The sequence below is a fragment of the Fonsecaea nubica genome, assembly GCF_001646965.1.
Source record: "Fonsecaea nubica strain CBS 269.64 chromosome Unknown Scaff32, whole genome shotgun sequence".
Classification (NCBI taxonomy): domain Eukaryota; kingdom Fungi; phylum Ascomycota; class Eurotiomycetes; order Chaetothyriales; family Herpotrichiellaceae; genus Fonsecaea; species Fonsecaea nubica.
The window spans coordinates 201702-227849 of record NW_019173705.1 but is presented as its reverse complement, the minus strand read 5'-3'; the positions used below and the strand labels follow the sequence as shown (position 1 = coordinate 227849).

Below are 26148 nucleotides of genomic sequence, written 5' to 3'. Positions count from 1 at the left end.
ATATTGCTGGAGTTTTCGTGCACAATTCTACCGAACATTGTTCTCTTCACCTCGGGATCCATACTAGGTCATTGTCCTCGTTCAATTCATAACTGTCCGTCCTGGATCTCGGCACATGTTGCTGACGAGTTTCAGGTTGTGGGCGCAGCCATTTGACCATAACCCATAGTCGTCCAGTGCTTGCCTTTCAAGCCTTCTTCTTTGTATCATCCTTCATGTCCAAATTATCCTCTGGTATCTCAGGATACTTCTCCACCAGCCAGTCATACAGATCATCACTCACATCACCTTGCACAGTGATCTCCTCCCCTCCTGCAGCCGTCTTGGTGACGCTGCTTCCCGTCGCGAATTTCTTGCCCAGCTCTTTGGCTACCTTCTTCAAATCCAGTCCATGTTCTTCCAAGCCTGAAACAACTGTGACGTACTTCCGCTTGTTTCGTTCGACACGCTTTATCAGAACGATGGCTTCGGCCTTTCGCTCCGCCTCTCGCTGTTCGGCCGCGGCAGCTTTGGCTGTCTTTTTGGCAGCATCTTTCTCTGCTCGTTTCTGTGCATCGACGGAGAGAGCTGACAGATTGGCGTTCAATGCTTCTGTGGCAGAATTCGTTAGGTCGATAGAAAGATAAAGGGCTACGGGACTGCACACCTTCCGAGTACAACTTCTGGTGCATGTCAGGGTGGTTCTTCTCGAGCCATTCTGCACACTTCTTGACCGTCCCGCCGAATTCGCAATACTAGATGTTATCCAAAGTCGAGTCAGTTCACTGCCAGCCACATCCAGTTGAACTTTGCAGATGTATGTTGTACCTCAGGTGGAAGGGTGCAAACTGTAAATCGCCCAAATTTACCATCAGCATCAATTCTCGCTCCATTGGGTCTGCTTGGAGGACAAAGGAATCGCACCTCCGCAATAGACAACCTTCCTGGCAGCAGGTCCTGCAGCAGCACCAGCACCGGAGGCTGGCCCTGTTGCGACCTCCGCCGACATCAGGATTTTAGGCTGAAACCCACGATGGTTTTTAAGGTACTCAAGTTACACCTGTGGTTAATGATAGATACCGCCCACAGTGGTGTTGCATGTGGCTTGTTGCAAAATGTCTCGGCCACTCATTCAACAGATACACATTGTGCAGTCACAGTTGCAGTTTGCTGGTCCCATGGGCGCTAGTGGTGGGCTTGGTGGTGGTGGTGTACCGGGAGGATGATTGCCAAGCCCGTAGGCGGTAGATCTTCGGGTGGAGGAGCTGTTGAATGTCACATGTTTCGGCCTCCCAGCCTCCAACCTAACTTGCTCGCTCAGATACGAGGTACATATCTTACACTTCGCGCATTCCCTGACTGATTTTCACGTGCGAATTACAAGGGCATGTTCAAGGTGCAAGCATTGCCATGAAGACGGCAGGGATCTGAACCTTGAGCTGATGCGAGGCCGTTGCGCCATGTCTCCATTGTTATCAATGTTTCCCCGCCCCGGTGTTACGCAGCTCTATCTGACCACTCTCCTCTCAACTCGTCAAAACTCATTCCCTTTTGGTAAGGTTGGGAAATATCTCCATACGAGGAACCTTGTCGTGGTCCCTGTCATCGACACGAAGTGGTCCTAGCAGAGGTGATATGCACATCCCCTCGGCGAGACGCTGCAGTTCTCGTATCGAGCTGCCGGTGACAATGAGGGCTTTTGCCATGAGGAATTACCGGCGTCGAGATACTCCACTGTTCCAGTCTCAAGCCACCTGCCTTTTGTGTTTTGACACACAGATATGACAGCTCAGAAACAGGGTTGAACCGCAAGCAGAACGCTTGAATGATTGATTGACGTGGACATCTGCTTTTTGCCTTCACATTCCCTTGCGAGGCCCACAACGGACGTGACGAGAGAATGAACATACATGCATCAATCACTTGCAGGTGGATCAAATTTGCTCTCCCTGTACCCCCAGCCTACGAGTCACCCTCAGCTGCGGTGGACTCCTCCACGCAATCACATCTTTGAGCTCCTCAATGTCGACTTTGGCTGCCAGAGATGTTTCCTGAGGGAAGGTCAAGGTTTTGTTTAAGGTACACAGTACCGCTGTCACAACACACTATCGCTGGCCAGAGCCCCCGCAGCATTAAAGCCAAGGATCCAGGCTTTCTGACATACTGAACGAGAAGGTTAGAGGACGGAACAAGTCGGCGACATCTGGTTCTGTAGGTCGACTAGATTCTGTAAAGTTCATGCTTGTTCAGCCCACGCCATAATTGGAACCTCTGTGGGATCAGCAGTGGTTTGCTCCTTGTCTAACAGCCTTGTCCCCAGCATCCCCTCACTCGTGAGTCAACAAGGGGCATCCGGGCACTCTGGTAGTCTCTGCCAGCAATTCACAGGCACCACAGGGCCCGAAGGGCACCGCGACGTATAGAAAGTGCTAATTCAAGCATCCACTCCCTGACCACTTAATTGACATGCTAAAGAAAGTGCGCTATCGGAGAGAAGGGAGCACTAGAGGCACCCGTACCGGCCGTCCGTGGAAATCTGTACTGCACGCCAACATCTGTGAGAAGCTGGGACCGCTGTTCGTAGAGTGATGATTGATAGAAGACAAGCCCAAAACAGGTGTTTGATAGAGGTGCATTACACCATGTTTGAGGGTCATCACCCTCCTCAGAACAGTCCCGCGAGAGGAGACAACTCAATACACGTTTCATGGAGGTAGTGGTGCACTGATCTTTAGTTATCCCTGCCCTCGAGAGATCCCTGCCTTGTAGAGTTGGTAACATGCAATAGAAAAAGATTCACGTTCGACGCTGACATGCATCCACCTGCCACAGGCAGACTCAAGCGTCATCAGAGCGAAACTCATTGACCTGAACTAGAAGGGAGGTTGCGGATTCCTGACAATCAGCTTGTATGAATGTGACGGACCCTGCAGTATAGAAAACCTTCCATGATGCGAATCCATGATGAGCCAGCACGCAATAGTCACGAAGTCATCACTGGGAGGGATACGACAAAGTGCCTTCAGCACGGTTCATCGTTGCTAAAAACCTCGCCTAGAAGCACCTTGAGAGCGCCTAGACATCAGAGAACCCTGGGACGCATTCAAGGCATTGACACGTTGGGCATTCTTGGAGCAGACCAACAGTGCTCGCAAACAAAGATCAAACTCTTGCCAATGGCCGACCAGTGTAGACGAAGACCACCCTTGGTTGAAAGGGATAGAAGATGCCGCACCCAGACGGCCAGCCATGCTGTTGTTGCAAGATGCGCATAGTACACCAAGTCGTGGCATGCTCAATTTAATCTGCCTTTTCTGTATGCCATTGGTTTCAGTGCCTATTATCTGTTGACTCCCTTGGAGACACTTCAGCAAAGCCTTATCAGCGCGTATCGCTCGCTATCATTAGCTTGGATTTTGTGGAAGTGACTTCCCGTGGAATGAACTGTTCGCCATATTCTCATTAGCAGCACGTAGGAAGGCGGTGACTCTCCAAAAGTCTGTGCATATATCCCTCATCTGTGGCGAAGGATGCAAGCTAGTTGACGGAATCCTCCTGGCTAAGAACGTGATGAGGCTTGAGATGTCCTGCCCCTCGGTCAACGGCTGAGAGTCATCGATGAAAATATTGCGCTGTCGTCCAATCCTTTTGAGCGTGGATCTGCAGGGTGGAATATTTCGACCACCCGTCCCGCCAAAAGGGTGGACAAAGAAGCAACCAATCAAGAATTGCTACTGGATGTGCGATGCGAGTAGGGGCAGCAGAATGGTCAGATTAGTTGAAACGCAAGAGGTGCACTTGGGTAGGCAAGAGATGCATTATCCCTGCAAGCCACTGGCGTGGATTTTGCGCATGTCACAGAAAACAAACCCTTTTGGATTTAGCAAGCGGAGAAGCCATCATTTGTCCAATGTCGTCTTGGCTTTATGCGACTGCTGTGAAAGGAATTTTATGCACCGAGCTGCGTAAATCCATCCAGTTCGTTGTTTGAGGTGTGTGGGCAAGGGGATTGGGTCCGGACAAGGATAGGAAAAGGCGGCTAGGTACTGTGCCGCCCTGAGGCCTTAGCGGGAGCAATATCAGGAAATTTTCGGGTGGCGTATCCGTAGCTGTGGCTCATGGTTGCGACGCAGAGTGGGATGCATTTGTTTGTGGACCATTGATAAAAATTTCATAGCTCCAGGCTATCTGGGGTCGTCAATGGAAAGAGGCAAGATGTATCTGCCAGGTCATGTTTCGATGGAGTTTCCAACACGAGAAAGGTGGTGTGTCTCATCAATGTCCATCAGCTTAGCCAAGAGTCATTGTCATCGTAAGGTCCTCTCACAGAGAGCAACAAACCATTGGGAAGTTCCAGATTGTTAGGTCGGAAGGAAAGCTTGCCTGAATTATCCGGAGGCAGGATTCGGTGTGTGGCTTGCAGGTGTGCCGCATCACCAGTGGGAGGGACGTGGGATGTTGCGTCTGAGTTGCAGGGAAGAGGGCAGCTTGCGAGTCGCAATGGAGGGTGAAGGAGGGGTACAGAGGACCCAGAAACCAAGAAGCCAACATGAAGGCGGGGAAGAGAGTGAATACGAGCAGACAAGGAAACAAAGAAAGCCGTCAATGCATCTGGAATGTTCGTACTGATTCAAGAGATGCATGTTGTCTCCATGATAGGAAGTTTGAGTGAAATTAACAGAATGCAGGATGGCAAAGGTAGCAGATTATGACTGACAGCCCTGGAGCAGATGGGAATTGCCTTGCTCAGGTAATCAATCCATGCTTGATCTGATCTGCGCTGCGCTGCGCGGAGTCAGAACTCAACTTAAAAATACCTCGCACCTAAGCGAAAGTTATATGGGACTAGAGGTACCGATTTCTTACTCGGGCCTCACTTGCTCAATGCCTCAACTCCATCTACAGACTTCGGATGAAGCTTCCCCGCCAATTGATTATTGGCCCACAAGTGGTCATCGTCGTCATTCCACTCTTTCATCTCACACAATCAGTCTCGCCCTCTAACTGTTTACTTGCCCCTGTCTGACTGAATCAATTATAGGGACAAACCAACTCACAGCTCTCGACGGGCAATTCTCGCCTCGGACAAAGACTCGCTGATAGTACGGGAACCTCGTCAGAACGAGTAGCGGCTGCATCTGCGTCTCTGAGAATTTTCCAATCCCCTCTACAACATCTCTCTCCCGTACATGCATTCACCAGCCCTGATCCATGATAGCAGTATCTAACGACCGCCCGGGTCATCTTAGGGACCTTTCCTTCCTGCCTCCCACGCGGCCAACTTTGTTTAGGCTGCTTTCCTGCCATGAGCCTGCACCCTGCAGCACCTAATGTCATATCCGACGAGTCCCAAGCCAGTCAAATCAAGGCATGCCCATGTGCCTAGACTCGACAGGTGGGAAGATATGCAACTCAAATCAACTTTTTGGGCAAACCCTCCAAGAGTCGGGTCCCCGGACAATAATCCAGGCCTAGGCCTGTGCTTAGGAGGGATTTACTTGTAGCTGCACGGGCGTTCGGGATACCGAGCAACACTCTCTGTTGCTCTCCCGTAGTTGGACTATGGTTGGCTGTGGTTGGCCTTTTGGCACCTGGAACTCCACAGTTCGACGCGGGCTCGGCGGGATGCTCCAGACAATTATCGTCTTTGTCGCCTCCCACCCGGGCCCTGAGCACCTAAGGAGTAACTAGGGAGGCGCCTTCGTGGGCACCTAAGCAGAACCACTGTGGACTCCCCTCCCCCTGGACATTAGCCAGGCATAGCGCCGCTAAGGGTAGCTGGTGACCCCCTCGCTCTGATCGAATCCTTCGAGACTCAGTCCCTCCTCCAGGTCGATTCCCCCACCCCAGCCTGCAGTCTGCCCACAGGTTCCCACGCTCACTCATTTTTTCCATCCATCCACAAAGCCGCAACATACATCTCGCTACAACTCTTGAAACTCCACACTTTCCTTCCACACATCTTTCAACGCCTCTTTTTCCTGCCCTCGCTTCCAACGTCAAACCTGCACATCCATGCCGATTGATCCTCGATCTCTTCTCTTCTCTCAACCCTCTCTGCGTCCTCGCAGATCATTCTAAACAGCCCATTGTCCGCCCTAACCGCACCCCCGCGGGCGCTTTACCCTACTACATACCATCCACCCTCAACTGCCGTCATATTCTGGTTCTATACTAGACTGTCCGTTATGCGTTGGTTTGCGTAACTGACATATCGAAGCAATTCCTCAGTCTAAAGACCTACTCACAGAGGACAAGCACAGAAACCTCTGCCGCCGAAGACGACGTGGGACGAACGGCCCAAAGAGACCCTCAAGTTCTCAATTCTGAATCTATACCGACCTAATCTACGCCACTTATCTACTTGGTCTAGCATTTCTACCGTCAAGGTCAAGCTTCGTCAACATCAAGAGAGCCCAAGGAAAAACGGGCTCATGAGGTGCCGCTCATGACGACCGTTCTACAGGCTCCTCTTGCTGGGGCCTCGCATTTCTCGTCTAACCCCATCCACTCCAGCTCATATCCTGATCTATCCGCCCTAGACGCTTCAATATCTTTCGGCCAACCCCCTTCCCAAACTTCTCCCTACTCTCGCCACGACTATGGCAAAGTATATCCCGACTCCGGGCCCTCTACCGCGCCCTCTTCCCCTCAATTGACCTATTCCTCGCGGAGGGATTCCAATGCGTCGACGCCGGCTAGTTGCTTGTCTTTGGATCAGAGGGATATAATGGACGAAGACGACGACATGGCATTCCCCGCCTTCGGGGCTGCCGATCACGGGACCAAGTCGAGTCGGGATACTACAGTCTCGACCGAACAACATGACGATATTCCAACCCAGGTTCTAAGTCCTCCCACAGACGATACTTCGCTCACGGGGAGGAAAACCCAGGACGACCAATCAATAGAAGCAGAGCCTACGAGACATGTCGACTACCTCTCACATGAATGGAAAGAGGAAGAAATCTGGAGGTCATGGAGCTACGTGGTTCACAGGCGGGGTAGTCTTACCAATGGAACTCGACTGGAGAATGCGTCCTGGAGGTCGTGGATGAAGGCCAAAAACCACCTCAAAACGGTTTCGCCCGAGACACTCAATTGGCTGAAAGACTGTGACGTGACTTGGCTATACGGTCCGCTACAGACGAACCGAAGTGTCTCCCAATCCATGACCACCACATCTCCTCCCCCCAGCAGGTTATCTCATTCATCTTCCTTCATCTCCAAAAAGCCCATTTTGAAAAAGAAGTCGGCGTCGGCAGTCATCTTGGAACGGTCAAGGTCCCAGCACTCGCTGTTACAGAGAGCTGGAGATATCATCCGGATACAGCAGTCCAGCCCAGCTGGTGGACGTCCTATTCTGAGACGAGGAAATTCCGAATTTGTTCTGCCACGATACGACAGTTCGGTGGTCAACACCCCTGCTGAGCATGAGACCCCAGGCTTCAGTGGTCCCCGATCTTCGTTCGCTTTTGATGTGCCAACTCCGTCAGAGTGTAAGCACGTCTTGTTCGACGAGGAGGTCAGGCAAGTCCAGGCTATTGATTCCGAAGATGACGACAAACCAGACGAAGAAGACGTGATCCTCGAGGATGACGAGGACGATGATTGTGGGTTAATGATGGCCCCGGCTCAAAGATCGGGTCGGAGCAGTGGTCGAACAACGCCCCGCGGCAGTTTCAGCAACGAGTCCAAGACGATTGTCCCGTTGCCGTCTACTACGTTAAAGTACAGGACCGATACCCCTGAGCCTCACGAGATTCCTAACCCGCCGAATGGATTTTGGCCCACGGCCCGAAAACTATCACCCTCACCATCCCAGGAGACCTTGCGGCCTCCTAGGCCGCACCAGAACTTTCTAATTGATGACGATCCGGAAGTGGTGGATGAGCCTTGGCAGCCTCAGTCTTCCTTTGGGGACGATCGGTCCCCATATGACGAAGAGGATGACGGCAACGACAATCACCCTACAATGAGACGCACCGAGTCCGGTATGTTCATGCCCTACGACGAAAACGACGACGAAGTGGCCATGAACAACACCCTTTTCGGGCAGGCCATGTACGCCGTCAATACCTTCAGAGATATTGCTCATGTGGTATGGAATGTGGGCTGGAATCGAAGATAAAATTGCTAAACGACCATATTTGGGTGGGAAAAAAATCCGGCGATGTTTTATCCCAGCAGCATAGCGCGGCGTTTTTGGAAATTTCACAACACTACGACCCTAATGACGGTACTACGATGGATGCAAGCCAAATTCTCATTGAGAGGTTTACAGTATCACAATGTGGCCGGAAATTGAACATGGGAATTTTGGAATGCTCTTACACAGAGTCAGGTGACTACAGCAAATTTGGCGGAGCCACCCACAGCTTTGTATATATGAAGATGGATATGGATCGGGGACTTTGGTTCGGCTGAAATCGGACAAGGCTGAGTTGGGTGAGAAAAGGACCCTGGCGAAACTTATATAGATGGTTTGCGGTACCAATAGAAGAGAAGGTGAAAGAACCCCGAGAGGGACATGGGCAGATTGCGGAGGGAGACGATGTCGGGAGAAACCGCAGACAAGGATTGACACATGCAGGGAATGGATGCTCGTGTGCGCCAACTACGCAGTGCTCACCGAGCAACAACCTGCCTCCAGGATGCTATTTGGAGGATGCTCGGCCCTCGGTTTCGCCAGGACAACCAAGGCATGTCACAATATGCGTCTACATACCAGGGGGGAATGAGGCATAGCCCTAGTGGCCCATTGACATTCCACTTTTGATAGTACAAGTACGAACAAAAGAACGCATGACATGTCCATGATTAGCTTGTATCAGATGGAATGTTATTATCTCTCCGGTTACCCCCGATCTGCTGAGAGCGGCACGGGCGGTTGGCCCAGGCTCTTTTTGCTCCTTATTCTTGCTCTTGCTCCTGCCCGAAATGGCATCTCTAGACTTTTGGACTAGGATGTCTCCATCTGCCCCGGCCCTTTTGTACGAGCCCCGGCATGTTTCTGCTGATTGGATGCTGTGATTCCTTGGACGATAGCGCCCGCGCCATCGTCCCAATTTTTGCGGGGAAAAAGGGTTCCACGACATGCGCATCATCAGCGATGGGTGCTGGTTTGTGTAACCACCGAGCAAAAGATAAGGGCCTTAAGGGACGACGAGGGTTTTGCGGAGAAAGGATCGACGTTCTGGATATCGACAAGTTCGTACGTAACGGGATCAACAGGCACCCAACGCATCAGTCGGGAGGCGGAGGAGGGGAGGAGTCGTTGGCAAGGACTTGGAAAGCCTGAGCATGCGAAACTGAGGCTGATCCCTCGATCCTTGTGTCGCCATCTGTGTGTCTCAATGCCCCACGTTATCCCAATGCTGCTCATCCCGGCGCGATGGGAGGCGAACGGGAGGGATGGGGCGATTTCGAACCTTCACATGTTTTCGATCGATGACAAAAGCGTCAAAGTCTAGCTCAGCCCGGCTCAGCCCAGCTTGACAGGTTGGCAGCGGCTTCACCGTTTGATCGTGATTGGCGACTCGGTCGAGCGACTGCGGCAACAACATTTGCAAAGTTTGATTTTTCGCAAGAGCCCCGGAAAAAAATTCATGCAAAGACATGGGTGAGGGCGATGGCAATGGTGAAATGTGGCGCCACCATGGCAGGGCAGATTATTACCACCTTGTACAGGGAGGTCCTTTTGGGAATTTCTCGACTAAAACTTTTCCCCTCGACAACAACCTCGCCCCGTCCAAGGTTTGAGGCAGGTCGGTCTCACCACATGCTTTCAATTGGCACACCACCCAAACCCCTTGCTCCTCCCCGCCTTTCCTCTACTCATCGCAAAGCTGAGGGACAGAAGTTCATGATGATCATCATGCGTGATGATGTCGCGATCGACGATGTTGACACGAGGCAAAGCGCGGTCTTGACTCTTTGAGCTGCCACGATCCACGCGCCCAACCTCCACTGCCAGTACCACTTGAAGGGACCTCATTCTGTCACTCGAGCCAGGGTTGGCTAGATCCCACCCACCGTCTCCTCGGGGCCAAGAGCATATCGAGAGCGCGGATCTGAAATCGACGCTTTTCCCGTCCTTTCGCAACTTTTCAAGCCCGGGGGGTTTACACAAGAGGTTCGATCTCAAATTGACATTGGGGCAATTTGAGGCGAAAAATAAGAAGCGACAACTCACGCCTTGTTTTCTCCTCCGCAGCCGAGTGCTCAGTGTGATCGGTATTCGTACCATACCATGCCGTCTCAGCATCTTTGACTACGTGGCTAACAGGGACTAGCGACTGCTTGTTCGTAATCTCGATCGGGTCGGGGTTCAAGAGCAAAAAGCACATGTTGTATCGTTTCTGTCTGTCTGTTTGTCTCTCCATACGACCCCCAAGACGCCCAACCCCCACTCTCACTTCTTGATGGAGGTATTTCTGCACTTCGTGATGGCGATTTCACTTTTTGCGCCTTGAGAAAATCCTTTTGTGAGTTTGCCTGGATTTGTCACTGTATACGCCTTGAGAACCCAGGTCAACCCCCAGACCGGGGTGAGGGACCGGGACCCTTGGTGGTATTCTGTGGTGCTCTTCTATGGGCAAAAGAATTACGAAGATCTGTTTGCTGGACAACACAGTATACGGCCGCCATGGGGGTTACTCAGCGTACCCCCCAGGTGGACAACCCTCTCCCTCAACGCTGGGGCAAAGCACGAAAAAACTCTTATGGTGGAGTCTAGCATGGAGAAGTCATGTTAGTGCAGTCACCACAGTTAAGACGAGGTACCGTGACAGCGAAGGGGGAAATGAGAAATGAGATTACTGTATCATACACCAAATCCACGCATAGGGTTCGTTGCCCTTATACATCGTACATATACATCTCGGTATTCTTGGACGCCACGCGAGAAAAGAACTTTGATCTCTCTCTCCCGCTTTACTTTGCCTTGCCTTGCTTTACTTCGTACTTCCGTTGTTTCCATGCCAGCACGCTGAGGGGTGAGTGGATTGCAGAGAAGTACGAAGAGTCATGCACGTTCCTCGCTCACTCGCTAAAGAGAAAATCTTGTTTTTGGTCGAGAGGGTGTGGACGTCCAAAGTCTCCTATTTTTTCAGACCACATGTATTATGTATGTACTTGTATGTACTTGGGAGGTGCATGCGCGGCTTTCGTCGTTAGGATTTTTGATTTGGCTGAATGTGCTGTCTTCCATTTGTCGGGATTGGAACCGGGGAAATGGATAGGTTAGTGGCTGGCTGGCACGGGAGGTTTAGGATACGTGGAAGTATACCTCGTACGGGGTAGACTTGTGCGTATCCAGTACGAGGTACAAGTAGGTACAATGGCATTGACTTGGTATTAGGGACATACGAGGTAAGTTGGCGTGACTGGTGACGACGACCATTGTCGGGATAGTAACAGTGGCGCTGGTGGTGGTGGCGGCGGTGGTTGTGGTCGTTGGCTCCAAGCGGCTTTTACTCGGCTCATGTCAAAACCAACTTCGCCCTCGTGGTAGATTACCCTTCACGTCTGATGGGACTACGAGTACAAGTAATTACAAGTAGAAAGATGTACCTGTACCGGCTGGACGGCTTGACGGCTACTACGGAGTACATATTTGTACTTGTTATGTAACTTCACGGCAGAAGGAGGAGGAGGAGGATGAGCACGGATAGAGAGGGAGAGAGAGGGACTTTTTGCTTGGCTACCAGGGCTACCTACAAAGGTACTATTACTCTTGACTCCTTGTGAAACACCAAAAAAGTACTACTCCTGATGTTCATCATTGGACGGCAATGCTTCGGGTAAATAAACGGTGGCGCCGATGCCGATGCTGGCCGAGACAAGCACCCAACGGGTTGTACGAGGTACTCGGTGCAGAGCTAGAGCTGGATCTCGTGTGGCTCGAGAGGCTGGCTGAAGCTGAGCCATAGTAGGGTGGTCAAAAGGGCACATGGGGCACAGCAGCACAAGGGTACGGATGAGCTACTGTATGAGCAACGAGGGAACATGGCTAGACTTGGCATGTGCTCAGTCAGAGAGATCTAGCCTCCTCAAATGCCCAACAGATATGGATGGCACATGGGTAGGATGAGTGAGAAACAGGACCAAAGTAGAGAAGGGAGGTGAGAGTGTGAGTGTGTGAGTGGATGCAGACACGCAGGGCGAGTGTCGACCGGAAAGTCATCAATCTTGCTCACATCTCTTCTCTCCTCTCCTACTCTTTTCACGTCTATCTATCTATCTGACAGTCTATCTGTATGTATGGCTGCCTGTCTGCCTGTCCATCTCGGTCTCCCCCATCGTCGTACCTATTAGGTGATTGATAACACCTCCCCCATCCCCCGAGGCGCCATTACCCGCCTGCTAGTTGCCGACCTGCCACGCGATGTGCGCTACACTCCTCAAAATTATCTATCAGAGAAAACAATATTGACAAGGATGTGACGTCTAAGTGTGTGTGTTTTCATCAAGGCACCAAGGGTCCATACCTCGTACATATTACCTCGCCCAGTAATCAGACGAAAGTAGGTGGGCGAATGACGAGATACCGAGTAGATATCTACTCGGTAGATATACTTGCATTATCTATCGCTACATCCCCTGCTCCCCTTACCTGCAACGTAAAACGTGAACAAGAAGAAAAACACCATAACAGACAAATAGCGGTGTGAAGAACGAAATCGTGGAATTCTTTACTCGATTGATCAGTTCCCTCATCGCCTGGTGGATAGCAAATGCGTGTCACCTCTGCAGAGACGTTGCTGGTCTGTCTGGGATGGACGGATCCGGGTAGCTGGTTGATCGCTTCGCATGTGCAAACGAGAATGTCAACACAGATACCTCGTACAGATGCAGATACGGATACGGACAGATTTATCGTAGGGAGGGGTTTGGCCAGACCAGCTAGACAGTGAGGATCGACGTGGGAAAACAGTTCCTGCTTGGTCTTGTTCTTGTCTACCTCGTACTCGTAGCCGCTTGCTTGAGCTAGGTAGGTAGGCAGTAGGCAAGCAAGGGAGGGAAGTGGTGTAACTTCTATCTCTCTTCTACTCTCCTCCTCTCCTCCCCCCTCCTCTCCTCCCCCCTCCTCTCCTCTATCTTCACGCTCCCTGATCTGTCCGAGTACGTTCCTCTACCAATCTACCAACCTGATACTCATCGGTGGGTATCACCTCCAGCGTCATCCATCTATGTGCCTGCCTATGCCTGCGCCTGCGCCTGCGCGAGTGAAAACGACAATCTTGTCTGCGTCTTGTTATCCACATTCCTTCCTTCTCTGTGTTGTCCCTTTCGTTTTTGTGCATGCCGTCTTCTGTTTCTGTTTGTTGTTTCCTGGTATCCCAAGGTACCTACCCTCCGTGCCTCTGTGCCTCCCTTCCTTCTCGCCGCGGCCTTTCCGAGGGAATGCGTTCCCTTTATACATCTTCACCAGGTTCCCATCTACAGTCGTGTTGGGTTGCACTTACAAAAAGACAACACTTGCGCAATTGACATGTTTTATTATTCCTTTCAGTGCTATGCAAAGTGCAACATCCTGTTATCTAGGATCCAGCTCCGGTGCCTCCTTTTGATCAAACAAGCGCCATGCTGAAAATCCATGTACATGCCCATTATGCTCCACGAACCCTGTACTGTCACCTCGTGAGCTATTCAGTGCCACCCGACCTCACCAAAAGATCCTTCTCCTCTTTGTCGAAGTCAATACAACGGTTTAGGATAAAAGCCGAAGCCCGGATCTGAGCAGGGATGCTATAAACACAGGCTGCCGCGAAGTATTTCCACGTGCAGGTGAAGTGGATGTCAAGATTGTACAAGAGAATCGGACTTGGGTGTCAGAATTGGTCTTTGAACACTTTACAAGGCAGCAACCAATCCAACGGCCATGGCCATCAGACTTCCCTGGAACTTCAAGCTGCCGGCCCCGTTGCTGTTGGAATCCGGAGCCGGAGTGGTTTCGGTTGGAGAAGCAGAGCTCGTTGAGGTGGTCGTCTGCTCAGAGCTGGTGGTGCTCGCGGAGCTCTCGCTGCTGCTGCTGCTGTCGCTGCTGCTCGCTGTCGTTGTTTCCGAGGAGGTGAGGCTGTCCGTCGATGTAATTGTTGAAGAGTCCGTGCCAGTGGTCGTGCCGGATGAGGTATCGGTGCTGCCAGAGGTGGTCGCAGTGCCGGTGGAGGTGGCAGTGCCAGTGGCGACACCAGTGGCAGTTCCAGTAGCGCCTTGGATGCCGAAGTTGGGAGAGAAGTTGATGTTGTTGGGGTTAGTGTCATCAATGATCTCAATCGTGTAGACGTGGGAGTTGACGTCTTCCGCAGGAGGAATTTGAAGAGTTGCGGTCAGGGCAGAGGCAGGGATGTTTGCTAGGGTCAGGGTCAGCAGATATCCAATGTAGAAAGCTGTAGCACAGTCGAGGTGTTCACATACACGCCAGGACCACACCGGAATCAGGGGTGATGGGATCTTGCTGCAGCTTGATGGTAACCGTGCCGCTTGAGGGATTGGTCCATTCTATTGTAAGGGGTTGGCCTGCCGTCACGTCCAGAGTACCCTGACCGCCAGGAATGCTGATGGCATTATTGTTCTGTGCATATGCCACGACTGCGCAGAGTGCGCCGACTATCGCGTGTGCGAAACGCATCTTGTTTTAGTAGGGATGTTGATGTTGAGGCACAGAGGAAGCAAGATCAGAGGCGCGGTGGAGCTGAGTCGCACAGGTATGTATTAATACAAGGGCGATGGGCAAGATACAAGGTGAACGAAGGACTTTTTTCTACTTTGTACAGTAGTGGAGAGAAGTACGTGTGCCAGTGCGAGCGGTAGACGACCGAAATAAAATCCAGGAGAGAGAGCGTAGAAAAAACCCGCAGATGTTGATTTGACTGCTTGTTTGAGACAATGACACGGGGGGTGGTTTCGTCAACCGCGCCGCCAACGCGGCGGCGTTGGCTTGGAAGGTTGCGATGCCAATGATGCCAATGGTGCTAAGGGTGTTAAGGGTGCCAACCGTGACACACGAGACGGTGTGAGGCCCATTTCGGCCACTTAGCGCCCAGCCTAGAAGCTTAGCCGGCGCAGGAAACCCCCAGGCGCACGAGCAACGTTAAGGAAGCCTTACGTGTTGCGGAATAGGGGGCCCCGTCCCCCCCATCTCCCCCCCTGGTTCCTCAGCCTCGATTTGAGCGTCGTCCTCGTCAACCGGCGCCACCCATTTCTCAGAGGCCATCAACGACCACCACTTGGAGTGCGTCCAGCTGACTCTGTCCCACCATTAATAATGAGACCTTGTTCCAGGCACCGCATCATGGTTGGCCACGGGGGCCGGACATTTCAGAGACCTGCAGATTTTCTTCTATACTGTTTATGCACTCGGACCTACACCTGGCATTCCCAGTCACCGGAGTTCACATTGGGACGCCCGAATCTGCAGCACCATTTTTGAGAATTAAAATAAAATCTCCTTCTCGGAGTCTTTTGATATCCAGCACGGTGTCCGAGAGACTAAAGTACTTGTTTTGTTGCTGCGCACCTCCTAAATGTCCTTCGTTTGGTCGATCTCGTCTCTCCTAAAACAGCCACGGGAGATGCAATATGGTAGTCTTGTCTTGGCCCGGAGCTCCCCCTTTTTTTTTGACGACCTAAGGTACCCCTTCCTCGTGCCTATGACGAGAACAGGCACTGGTTGACTGGTCGAAATCTCCTGTTGACATTTTGAACCTTTTACGGAGTACCGAGTAGTCCACAGCGATTCGTTTCTAGAGTAAATCGAGGACCAGGATACTTGAGTCGAGCCCCTTATGCCATGAATTATTCCGTAGCCTTTGTATGTGGCGAGGGGAATCGGCTACACTTCCTGACTTCCCAGAAAGTTTGGCGAGTGATGACGTTGCCAGAACCGGCAGTAGCTTTACCCAAAATCTGGATTTAATTCTTCAAGGTTTGCGCACCACAACTCACTCCGCCGGCTTACTAGCCACCTTGACCTTGCGTGCCTGGTTAAAGACACCGGAAATAATTGCCTACATGATGAGCTATGGGTATAATTGTAACAGTTGCGGACGAGCTGAATGCTAATTTGAGATCACAAAGGGACAAGTGCCTGTTTTGTCGGCTTGCGCTTCTGAATCCTCGTACCGGTTAGCTCTTTGCGAGCCGAAATGTACCTGACGAGCTTGCTACTGCATCTCGCTAAATGGCCTGCGTCTGGCGAATTGTTGTCCACCCAGGAAGCCAAGAAAGAGCGACGACCTGAACTTGATAAATCGCCAACTGGGACACAGGGCTGAGAAGACATTTCGATGACGGACGCTACCACGTAGACTAGATTCCATTTATTCGTATTGGATGCCAGTGGTCCCTATCAGTGCTTCCCGTTCTGACCTAAGAAAGGGTGGGGATGGAGAGCGACCGCCAAAAAATAGCATAAAAAGCGGCGAGGATGTGCGAAGGGCTGGCCAGATACAAGTACGAGGTACCGTGGTATGACACCTTCTCGGAGACGATGCAGCAGAGATACTTCCCAAAACAAACAGTGGTACAGTCAGAACTTACCAGGCGAATCGATAACCTGGTGCGTAGATTTCCCGGTGTCAGTCCGAGATGTAATTTCTTCCTTCAAGGATAGGGCAGCGTTCGCGAACAATTCGTCCTGGCTTTGTCCCTTCAGATGGTTGCACAGCTCGTGCAGCTTTCGAATGTGGTTACCGCAGCGTGTTGGAAGGGGGCAGCGACTTGAAATTTCAAACTGATCTGGCTGCAGCTTGACAGCAATTTGTTCAACCAGGTCTGGAGTTTTTACGGCGTTCCCGTGCGCCTCTTCGCTTGCTGACATTCCGATCTCCTGACATCTGAGACTTCTTTGCAGCCACAAATTGTAGTATGCCGTGCATGGGATGGTAGGAAGATATTCTCTGATCCCTGCCTGCCACGCGGGTTCAGGCGCCAAACGCCCGCACCAAATCTTTTAGTCCGCCGAAGAGGAAGTAGCTGAACCGCAGGAAATCTGGTCTCGAAGCGAAGGGTCATCTCGACAGTTGAAGCTCGTCAAAGAATATGACATGTCGACTTGCACAACTGATTGATGTGTTTTGTTTGACTTGGGTCATCTTTTCAAAACTTCTACCCTTCTCCGGGGGCGCCATGTCCTCTGCCTTTTATGTGCGCCATGTCGAGACCCTTTGGCATGAAAGGACATGGTGGGAGCTCGTGAGATAAATTGGTGGCACAATATATCGGCTACCTGATGTGGAAGCGGGATTCTAGACTGTCTGCAGCAGTTCGTTTGCTGGCTTCAGTGGGTTCGCCGGCATCTCACGTCTGTCGGTTTGGTTTCGCGTTGTGGCATGAACCTTGGTGTCGCTTAGCAAGAACCACGAGGACGCCTTGCGGAAGATAGCGGGCCAACAGGAGAGTTTCGTGTGGATTGGGCGTTTCAAACACGGCCGATGGCGCGAATCCCGTACGTCAAGGTCAGCAATCGAGGATGAGCAGGCAAGGCAGGGACGGAGGGACAGCGTACCTTGTAAGGTCTAGACGAGCAACTGCAGCGCCACAGCGAATCCAGACGTCGCAGGGCTTTGTATCTAGACTGCATCCGCATGGTGAACAGGGCTGCCATGTCCGTACGCGGAGTCGAGTTTAATCTCAGCCCAGGGCCACGCACATCACGGTTTGAGAAATGCTCATTTCTCCAGGGTCAGGCTTCAGAAAAATACATATAGCTGGGGTAGATGGCTGCACTCATCGTCCCCCAATCGCCTTGTTACATCTTCTTCTCTTCTACCGCTTGTTGTTATTATTACTATAATCGTCATTCGTTCTCTACAGATACACTTTCCTAATTTCACCCCAGGTCTCCATATTCCTCAATTGTCCACCCACCTAAGCCTCTTTGTGCAGAAGCGAGAGACTAGGCTACTGTGTACACAACAAGGACATCCAGCAATTAGGGTCGATCACTGCCACACTTCCAGGCACACTTTGGGGCTTTCGAAGTCTAAAGGGAGACCTACGCATACCAATCTTCGGACCGACCGCCACCTGAGCTACCCGAAGAAAATCGTCTCTCTTGGGGAGGGGAAAAACGCGTGCAAGACACGAGAGAAATATGCAGCGAAACCCCAGTGCGGAGCAAATATTACACCACAATAACTGTTAGCCCAAAGGTTTTCCAACAATTCTGCAACCTTTGCTACAATGATGCGAAACTCTCGACGCCCTTCGTTTCCCAATGATGTGGCTTTCGATACATTGCCTCCAGTGGTGATCCGAAAAGTGAGTTAGCCTCTGTCCAATCTCTCTTTCCCTCATTTCGGTAGGCATTCAGAGTCTCCTGGTAAATCCAACTTACCACTGCAAACAACCATCTTTTCCCGCCATCCCTAGGCTGGGTGCCTAGGGATTCTCCATGGTGGATGAAACGGGATCTTCAACATGATCTTCAGGCCAAAGGCATGCGAGCCCGCAAGGAGGATGCCCATCACTGCCATCTCTGGAAACAGGACCCATCCTTTCCGGGGCCATCCCACGTCATTCTGGTGATCATTCACCGGCACCACACACACCGAATCCACGCTATCACCACTATCGGACGCCAGCACTCCGGGCTTTGAACGCTTGGAGTTTAGGCATGTCGACCTTAGTCCAGATAAAGAGCCCTTAGGCTGCCTGGGCGCGGCACGGTCCTCCAACCTCGAAGCAGGGACCACCAACACTACCAACACTACTCGGCATCCAACAGAGCTTCCTCCACCTTTGCGACTTGTCTCTTGCGACCGTTAGAGAAAAATAACAGCCTCATTCGATCGCTTATTCTGCAGGTCCACGAGCTAACATACGTGTTGCACCAGTATTTTAGTAGTTTAGAACGTCTCAGACTCGCCGAAGATGGCAGAACCCTCTCACGGCCCCCTTCCCGACTCTCAATTCATCCCACAAACAATGTTGGCTTCACGACCCAAACCTCCGACACTTTCACCATCCTGACCCACGGAATCACACAGACCGGACACTTCTTGAACGTCAAGAGACTGCGGAGGAGGCGCTGCTCGGCAGCAGATATCACCCCAACCACGGTCGCTTGGTTCGCTTCCTTGCCCCCTGCCGTCCAAAGGAAGTTGTTCTCGCGGGAAGAGTGCTCGTTCTACTCCCAAGAGAGAAACACAATCATCCTCGATTCCGCAGACGAAACACTCCGTCGCCGCAGTTGGCATCCCGGTCACACTACCGTGTTTGAACGCCAGGGTTCTGATGACGACGCCTCCATTGCTGACTGTGAAGAGCTGAAAGACCAACCGAGGGTTGACTCTGCTGTTGACATGGGTGACTACTCAATGGACGGTTTTCGATGGCTGGAGGATGAAGGAGATCTCGATCTCAAGTTGGATGACTATCACGAAGCTATTGCGGAAACAAACCGGCGGACAACGTCGGTATCAGCACCCATCCGGCGTCGCTCACGACGAAATCCTTCCCTGTCAAGCCTCTCCATACGGCGTGGTCGGACCTCGACATCATCCTCACGCCCTCCGGTCGAACCACCTCCAACGCCGGCACTGCCTTTTATACCTCCCCACACACGTTCGTCCTCCTTCTCGTTGAGACATCTCCGGTCTCAAGCGTCCATCTCATCTATCGACCCTCGAGCCACACATTATCAAGATCCTGCAGCTCGAATGAAGCTCAGGCTTTATCTTGCCTCGCCGCAAAAGTTCGACGAGGCCATCGAGTTTGGGTTTCCGTCTGTGGAAGAAAGAGAACAATGGAACCATAACAGACCTATGACAAGTCCACAACCGAGACCTGAATTCAACCGCACCTTCTTCCATGACGACACACCATCGTTATCAGGAGACGATGGAGACGACGCTGACGAGCCAGATACCATGTTTGACCCTCGAACACCTGAAGAGCCTGTTTTCCAAATGCACCGCCCGTCCCACAAATCCAGTATCGACGGGGTCAAAGGACTGAGACCGTTTTCAATCCGAAGACAGCCCGAGCCATATCCACGTGGCGTCACCGCAGACCGAGAGATGACGCTACACATGACTTTGACGAGACCAGACCTTCGTTCACCAGAAGAACAAGTCTCGCAATCAGGCCCTCAAAAGAAGGCCAACAAACCTGTATTAGAGCGAGTTGATGTCCCTGTGGACGGAAATGCTCTATCAATATGGGATACACTGCCCGCTGAGGAATCCAAAGTGAAACGATTCCTCCGAAAATTGAGGCTCAAATGAGTCTACAATTTTGACGTTCGAGTGGCATATATCATTTGGTTTGGTCTTAATGAAGCAATCGCATGGGATATCTGCATCTGACAAGTGCTTTATTTGAGCGTTGGCGTTCGGGCTGGAAATATCGCTTAGCTACTGAAGGGCCTCAGAACCTGGGAATGGAAACCGGGAAGAGGGAACGAGGCAGCAGTCTGCCACGGCTGCTTGCATATCCAGACGGGTTGGCTGGCATTCTATTTGGGACCTAGAGATGGTTGGGCCAAATTTAGCAGTCTGGGAAACGGATACAAAGGCCAGAATAACTTGATGAAACACGAACAATAATACCCTCTTCTTCACCTACAGTGCAATAGCTCTGAAATTTCTAAGGCAGGAGGAACAACCTTCTGCCGCCCGCCACTCGTTTATGCTCCCTAGGTGCTTGTAGTTAAAAGGAGATAGGGAGCCAAGGGAGCTTCCAGCGCGCTGCTCCCCGTCGAAGCCGCGTTTTAAGGTGGTGACGCTTACCCCCATCGGGGCAGGGACCCTGATTATTACTCGTAGATGGTCCAAAGTGCCCGTGAGCCACGGACTTCATAGAATTGTTGATTGCAGGCAACGCCATTCTGTTTCTCCATTCCCGACAACTGTGTCCAGTTCGACTCTTCGTTTTCAAAGCTTTTCTTTTGCAGTTATTCTGCTGTCTGTAATTCAGCCTCTCTCAGTCCGCTCGATGCGGTAATCAAAGATGATAATAAGATCCTTCTGTCGTCGCGCAGTCGCCTCGTCGGTCGCTCTCCTCCTGTTGCTAGCCTCATCTCCGCAGCCTACGCAAGCAAAGAAAGATGGTCCAACCATCTCTGCTACGACCTTCGACAACCCGCTAGAAAACGTCTTCTATTTCGATGATTCAGACGTCGTCATCGGCTACGACGGTGAGACTGGTATTGTGTGGCGCAGTGCTGATGCGGGCGAGACGTGGAAAGAGATCAATGATCAAGGACAATCGGGAAATGCCTTGGACGTATACCGGCATCCCTACGACAACCAGCGCGCATATATCATTGGCTTAGACTCGGACCACTGGGTGACAACAGATACCGGCGAGACGTGGAGGAAATTTTCCTCTGATGGCGATGGTCTTGCGAGATTTCGCAACGCTCCGTTGAGCTTCCACGGCCGCGACCCCCAGCGAGTGATTTGGAACGCGGAGCACTGTCTCGGCTTGGCCTGTATCGAGCGGGCGTTCTATACCGATGATGACTTCAAGACGACCAAGAGGTTGGGTGATATGACCCGAGGGTGCCAATGGGCTGTCAGCGCGCCCGACTTTGCAGAGGAGCTTGCTCCTGAAATAAGAGATCGGATATTCTGTATCGTGGAAGGGCTATACTCTCCGTGGCCAAAGGACAACAGACTCATCGTGTCCGATGATTTCTTCCAAGGAGATCAGCTCGAGCCTGCGCTTGATGATGGCCGAGCTGTGACTGGAATTATCAGCATGGCTGCGGTCAAAGGATTCTTGGTTGCAGCTGCGAAATCGGAAGGCACGGACGAGTTGGCTCTCTACGTGACAAAGGACGCATCACAGTGGCATCGAGCAGAATTTGGACAGCACAGGATAGACGAAGATGCATATACGATCCTGGAAAGCACCAACTACAGCTTGCAGGTCGATGTGCTCGGTTCCCGGCCTACCAATCCCATGGGTTACCTCTTCACCTCGAACTCCAACGGCACTTATTTCACTCGGAATATCGACCACACGAATCGCAACATCTTTGGCAACGTCGACTTCGAGAAAGTCCAGTCGATTCAGGGGATCGTCTTGGTGAACGTTGTAGACAACTGGAAGGATGTCGAGGGCTCCACCATTCCTAGAAAGGAAATCATTTCTCAGATTAGTTTCGACGACGGACGGACTTTCCAGGATCTCAAAGTTGGCGACAAGAGGCTGCATCTTCATTCAGTTACCGATGCACGGCAGACCGGGAGGATCTTCTCCAGCCCGGCCCCGGGTATTGTTATGGGAATTGGCAACACTGGAAAGTTCTTGAAAGACTACGAAGATGGCGATCTTTTCGTCTCGGATGACGCTGGCGTCACATGGTATGAAGGGTTGGACGGTGCTCACTTGTACGAGTTTGGAAACCAGGGGGCAGTTATAGTCGCCGTTGATGACGAGGATTCCACAAGCCACATAAGATACTCGATCGATCATGGGAAGACCTGGAAGAAGGCAGAGCTTCCGGAGAAAGTACGCGCCAGGTTTATCACCACCGTCCCGGATTCAACCACCCTCAAATTCCTCATGATGGGCGCGAAAGGGACAGGTTCGAAGACCGAATGGGTTATATTCAAAATCGACTTTGAGGGTTTGCATGAACGTGCATGCGGCAAAGAAGACTTTGAGCGTTGGCCTGCGCGTGTCGACAAAGATGGTAAACCGAGCTGTCTCATGGGCCACAAGCAATTCTTCAGGAGACGCAAGGCTGATGCCGAATGCTTCATCGATGAGGAATTTAAAGACCCTGTGCCTGAATTTGAACCGTGCGTTTGCACGATGGCTGACTTTGAGTGCGACTACAACTTTGTCAGGGATCCGGACGATCGCACCAAATGCAATCCCGCACAGCCGATCGCGGTCCCAGAGGGCGCCTGCAAGAGCGAGAAGGACACATTTAAGGGCCCCTCGGGTTGGCGAATGATTCCAGGCAATGAATGCCAGCGGAAGGGCGGTGAAGAGCTTGACAAGGAGATTGAAAGACCATGCTCAGACTCGGTGAAGATACCCGCCTCGGGAGAGATCACCGTCGACAAAACCAACTTCAACGCCGATCGGTTTTCGGAATGGTATTATCTTGAAAGAAGCGACACCTCCCACGGCAGTGATGAGACCATTGTGATGCGCACGAGTGAACAAGACATCTTCTTGACACGAGATCATGGCAAAACCTGGGAGCCAATTCTTAAGGGCGAACCGATCACTGCTATTGCACCTAACCCTTACCATCACGATGCCGTCTATTTCCTCACAGGCTCAAAAACAGTCCACTACACCATCGACCGAGGAGACAGATTCAACAAATTTACTGCGCCGGAACGACCGAGCACTCTACGCCTCCCCACTTTACGGTTTCACCCTGAGTACAAGGACTGGCTACTCTGGTCAGGCGCCGTTGGGAACGACGACCATACCAACATTTGGTTGTCTAAAGACCGCGGTGACCACTGGGATACCTTGGTCCGTTACGCCAGAAAATGCGAATTCATCACTCGTGAAGGTCAAGGTCAAGGTGATCAGTTGATCTACTGTGAACAGTATCAAGATGAAAACCCGGACAAGAATCTCATGCTTTTGTCCAGCGACAATTTCTTTGCCGAATCAAAGGTGCATTTTCCTGATATTTTGGACTTTGCGACCATGTCCGAGTTCATTATCGTCGCCGCAAAGACAGAGGACAAGCAGAGCTTGAAGGTAGACGCAAGTGTAGATGGACGAACCTTTGCGCCTGCAGAATTTCCTCGAAATTTCCAAGTGAAACACCAACAAGCCTATACGGTTCTGGACAGCTCTACTCATGCTGTATTCCTCCACGTAACCGTGAATGCTGCTCAAGATCACGAGTACGGTGCAATCATCAAGTCCAACAGCAACGGTACATCCTACGTTTTCACCCTGGGTGGAGTGAACCGGGACACTGAAGGGTACGTCGATTTTGAGAAAATGCAAGGTCTCGAAGGAGTCGCCATGGTCAATGTCGTGTCCAACATAGATGAGACGAACAACGGGGAGAGAAAAAAGCTGAAGTCGATGATTACCCACAATGACGGTGCTCAATGGTCCTATCTCCCTCCACCAAAAGAGGATGCGCTGGGGAAAAACTACCCTTGTGTGGAAGAAACCAACCAGGCTACTGCAAAATGCTCGTTGCACATTCACAGCTATACCGAACGTGTGGACAAGTCAGCCACATTCTCCAGCCCTAGTGCAGTTGGACTAATGATGGCTGTGGGCAACGTTGGAGAGCATCTTCTTCGAAAAGATGATGAGGCCACAGACACCTTCATCACTCGCGACGCTGGTATCACTTGGCAATCCGTCAAGAAGGGTAGCTACATGTGGGAGTATGGCGACCAGGGCAGCATCATCGTGATTGTCAAGGAATCCCAACCCACCAAATCTCTGTTCTACACTCTTGATGAGGGTAGGACGTGGCGCGAGTTCGTCTTCTCCCCCGATGTGGAAATGCAGATTGACGCGATCACCACCGTACCATCAGATAATTCCCGCAACTTCCTCCTCTGGGGACGTGAGGTAGGGGGAAACGCCAAACGCGGCATCTTCACCGTGCATCTGGACTTTTCCGGCCTCGAAGAACGTCAAGTCAAGTGTGAACTCGACGAGAAGAACCCCGAAAAGGGTGACTATTCGCTCTGGGAACCCAAACATCCTATGCAGGCTTCAAACTGCTTGTTCGGCCACGTGGCTCAATATCACCGCAAACGGGCTGATGCCAAATGCTACAATGGCAAGATCATCAGCCATCTCCACAACATTGCAAAGAATTGTTCTTGTACCCGCCAGGATTTTGAATGCGACTACAACTACCAGGCACAAGCCGACGGAACGTGTCAGCTGGTACCAGGGCTGCAACCCGCGGATCACGAGCAGAAGTGTCGAGACAACCCTGATCAACTCGAATTTTGGTATCCCACTGGATACAGGAGAATACCGCTGACGACGTGCCAAGGTGGGAGAGAGCTGGACAAGCTCGAATCCAGACCTTGCCCAGGCCATGAAAAGGAATATAAGAAGAAGCATGGCATTTCCGGTGTGGCATTGTTCTTTTCGATTGTGGTCCCAATTGCAGCCTCCCTAGGCATTGGGTATTGGGTATACACGAGGTGGCAGAGCGGATTCGGTTCATTTGGGCAAATCCGGCTGGGAGAAAGCATGGGTGCCTCTGGAACGTCTTCTGGAGCAAGTAGCGACCCGCTGTGGATCAAGGTGCCTGTAGTGGTGTTGAGTGGCGTGGTCGCGGTGGCCAAGGCGATGCCGTTACTTGTGATGAGCTTGTGGAGAAGCGCAAAAGGATATGTGCCTGTTGGGAGTGGAGGTAGTGGTTCAGGCGGACGTTTTGGTGTGGGAAGAGGATCGAATGCTGGCTATGGTGCTCCTTACCGCTCGAGAGATGCCTTTGCAAGAAGAGGTCAAGATTACTCCCAAGTTGTGGAGGATGACGAGTTGTTAGGAGATGGGCTTGATGACGAGGAGGAAGTTTGAATGACCATGGGCAACGAAAAGGGCAGGGAAAAATCTCTCTCGGGCTATCATGAAACCACGACGCATTGGACAGAAAAGAAGGCAGCTTGACCCAAGGCTTGCTCGCTCACTTGAGGGCTCATCGTGGGCAGGATCAGTGTTGCCTGGGGCGACAGGATCATGACACATGGCCAGCAAGTCAAGCAAAGCCTGTCTTGTCGCAGAGAAGAGGCTGCTAATCTTGGCCATATTCTTAACCTGTCGTTATTTTACCAGACCGTCTTACAGGGCCGTTGAAAGCTGGAGATCAGAGAGAGAGAGAGGGAGGGAGGGAAGGAGGGAGAGATGGACCCGGGCGGGCGCTTTCAGAGCTGTACAAGAATCATGTCCCTAGTATATCTGACTTTTTCAGTATTTTTACGGTATAGAAATGAACACTTGAGTTCTTTGAATGTGTCCTCGCCTTGGATTCTCCCAGCTCCTGAATCTATGTCCTTTTTGGGGTTGGGGCACAATTACCACAGTAAGTAGAGGGAGGGTCTTGTGCAGCAGCACTGGTCTGGTGGCACTGGACAGTGGCTGTTGGTTATTGGTCACTGGTGGTGGTGATGGTGGTGGTGATGGTGGTGGTGATGGTGGTGGTGATGGTGGTGGTGATGGTGGTGGTGATGGAGGTGCTGGTACCATCACGAG

The 26148-nt window shown here is 51.6% G+C and overlaps 5 protein-coding genes across 5 annotated transcripts; 3 read left to right on the top strand and 2 right to left on the bottom strand.

Moving 5' to 3' along the window:
* Nucleotides 1-187: 187 nt before the first annotated feature.
* Nucleotides 188-872, bottom strand: AYO20_05511 (hypothetical protein; the record flags this gene model as incomplete). Its single annotated transcript, XM_022643805.1, has 3 exons — nt 188-591; nt 647-734; nt 849-872. 3 exons carry the CDS (start codon nt 870-872, stop codon nt 188-190), a joined length of 516 nt encoding a protein of 171 aa, XP_022500269.1.
* A 5555-nt stretch (nt 873-6427) lies between these two features.
* AYO20_05510 (hypothetical protein) lies at nt 6428-8110 on the top strand (the record flags this gene model as incomplete). Its single annotated transcript, XM_022643804.1, has 1 exon — nt 6428-8110. The coding sequence occupies one exon, from the start codon at nt 6428-6430 to the stop codon at nt 8108-8110; it is 1683 nt and encodes a 560-aa protein (XP_022500268.1).
* Nucleotides 8111-13836: 5726 nt separating this feature from the next.
* On the bottom strand, nt 13837-14614 carry AYO20_05509 (hypothetical protein; the record flags this gene model as incomplete). Its single annotated transcript, XM_022643803.1, has 2 exons — nt 13837-14336; nt 14401-14614. 2 exons carry the CDS (start codon nt 14612-14614, stop codon nt 13837-13839), a joined length of 714 nt encoding a protein of 237 aa, XP_022500267.1.
* A 3554-nt stretch (nt 14615-18168) lies between these two features.
* Nucleotides 18169-20213, top strand: AYO20_05508 (hypothetical protein; the record flags this gene model as incomplete). The annotated part of the gene is made up of 2 exons (XM_022643802.1): nt 18169-18246; nt 18822-20213. The coding sequence occupies 2 exons, from the start codon at nt 18169-18171 to the stop codon at nt 20211-20213; spliced, it is 1470 nt and encodes a 489-aa protein (XP_022500266.1).
* Nucleotides 20214-20937: 724 nt separating this feature from the next.
* AYO20_05507 (hypothetical protein) lies at nt 20938-25476 on the top strand (the record flags this gene model as incomplete). Its single annotated transcript, XM_022643801.1, has 1 exon — nt 20938-25476. The coding sequence occupies one exon, from the start codon at nt 20938-20940 to the stop codon at nt 25474-25476; it is 4539 nt and encodes a 1512-aa protein (XP_022500265.1).
* Between the last annotated feature and the right edge of the window lie 672 nt (nt 25477-26148).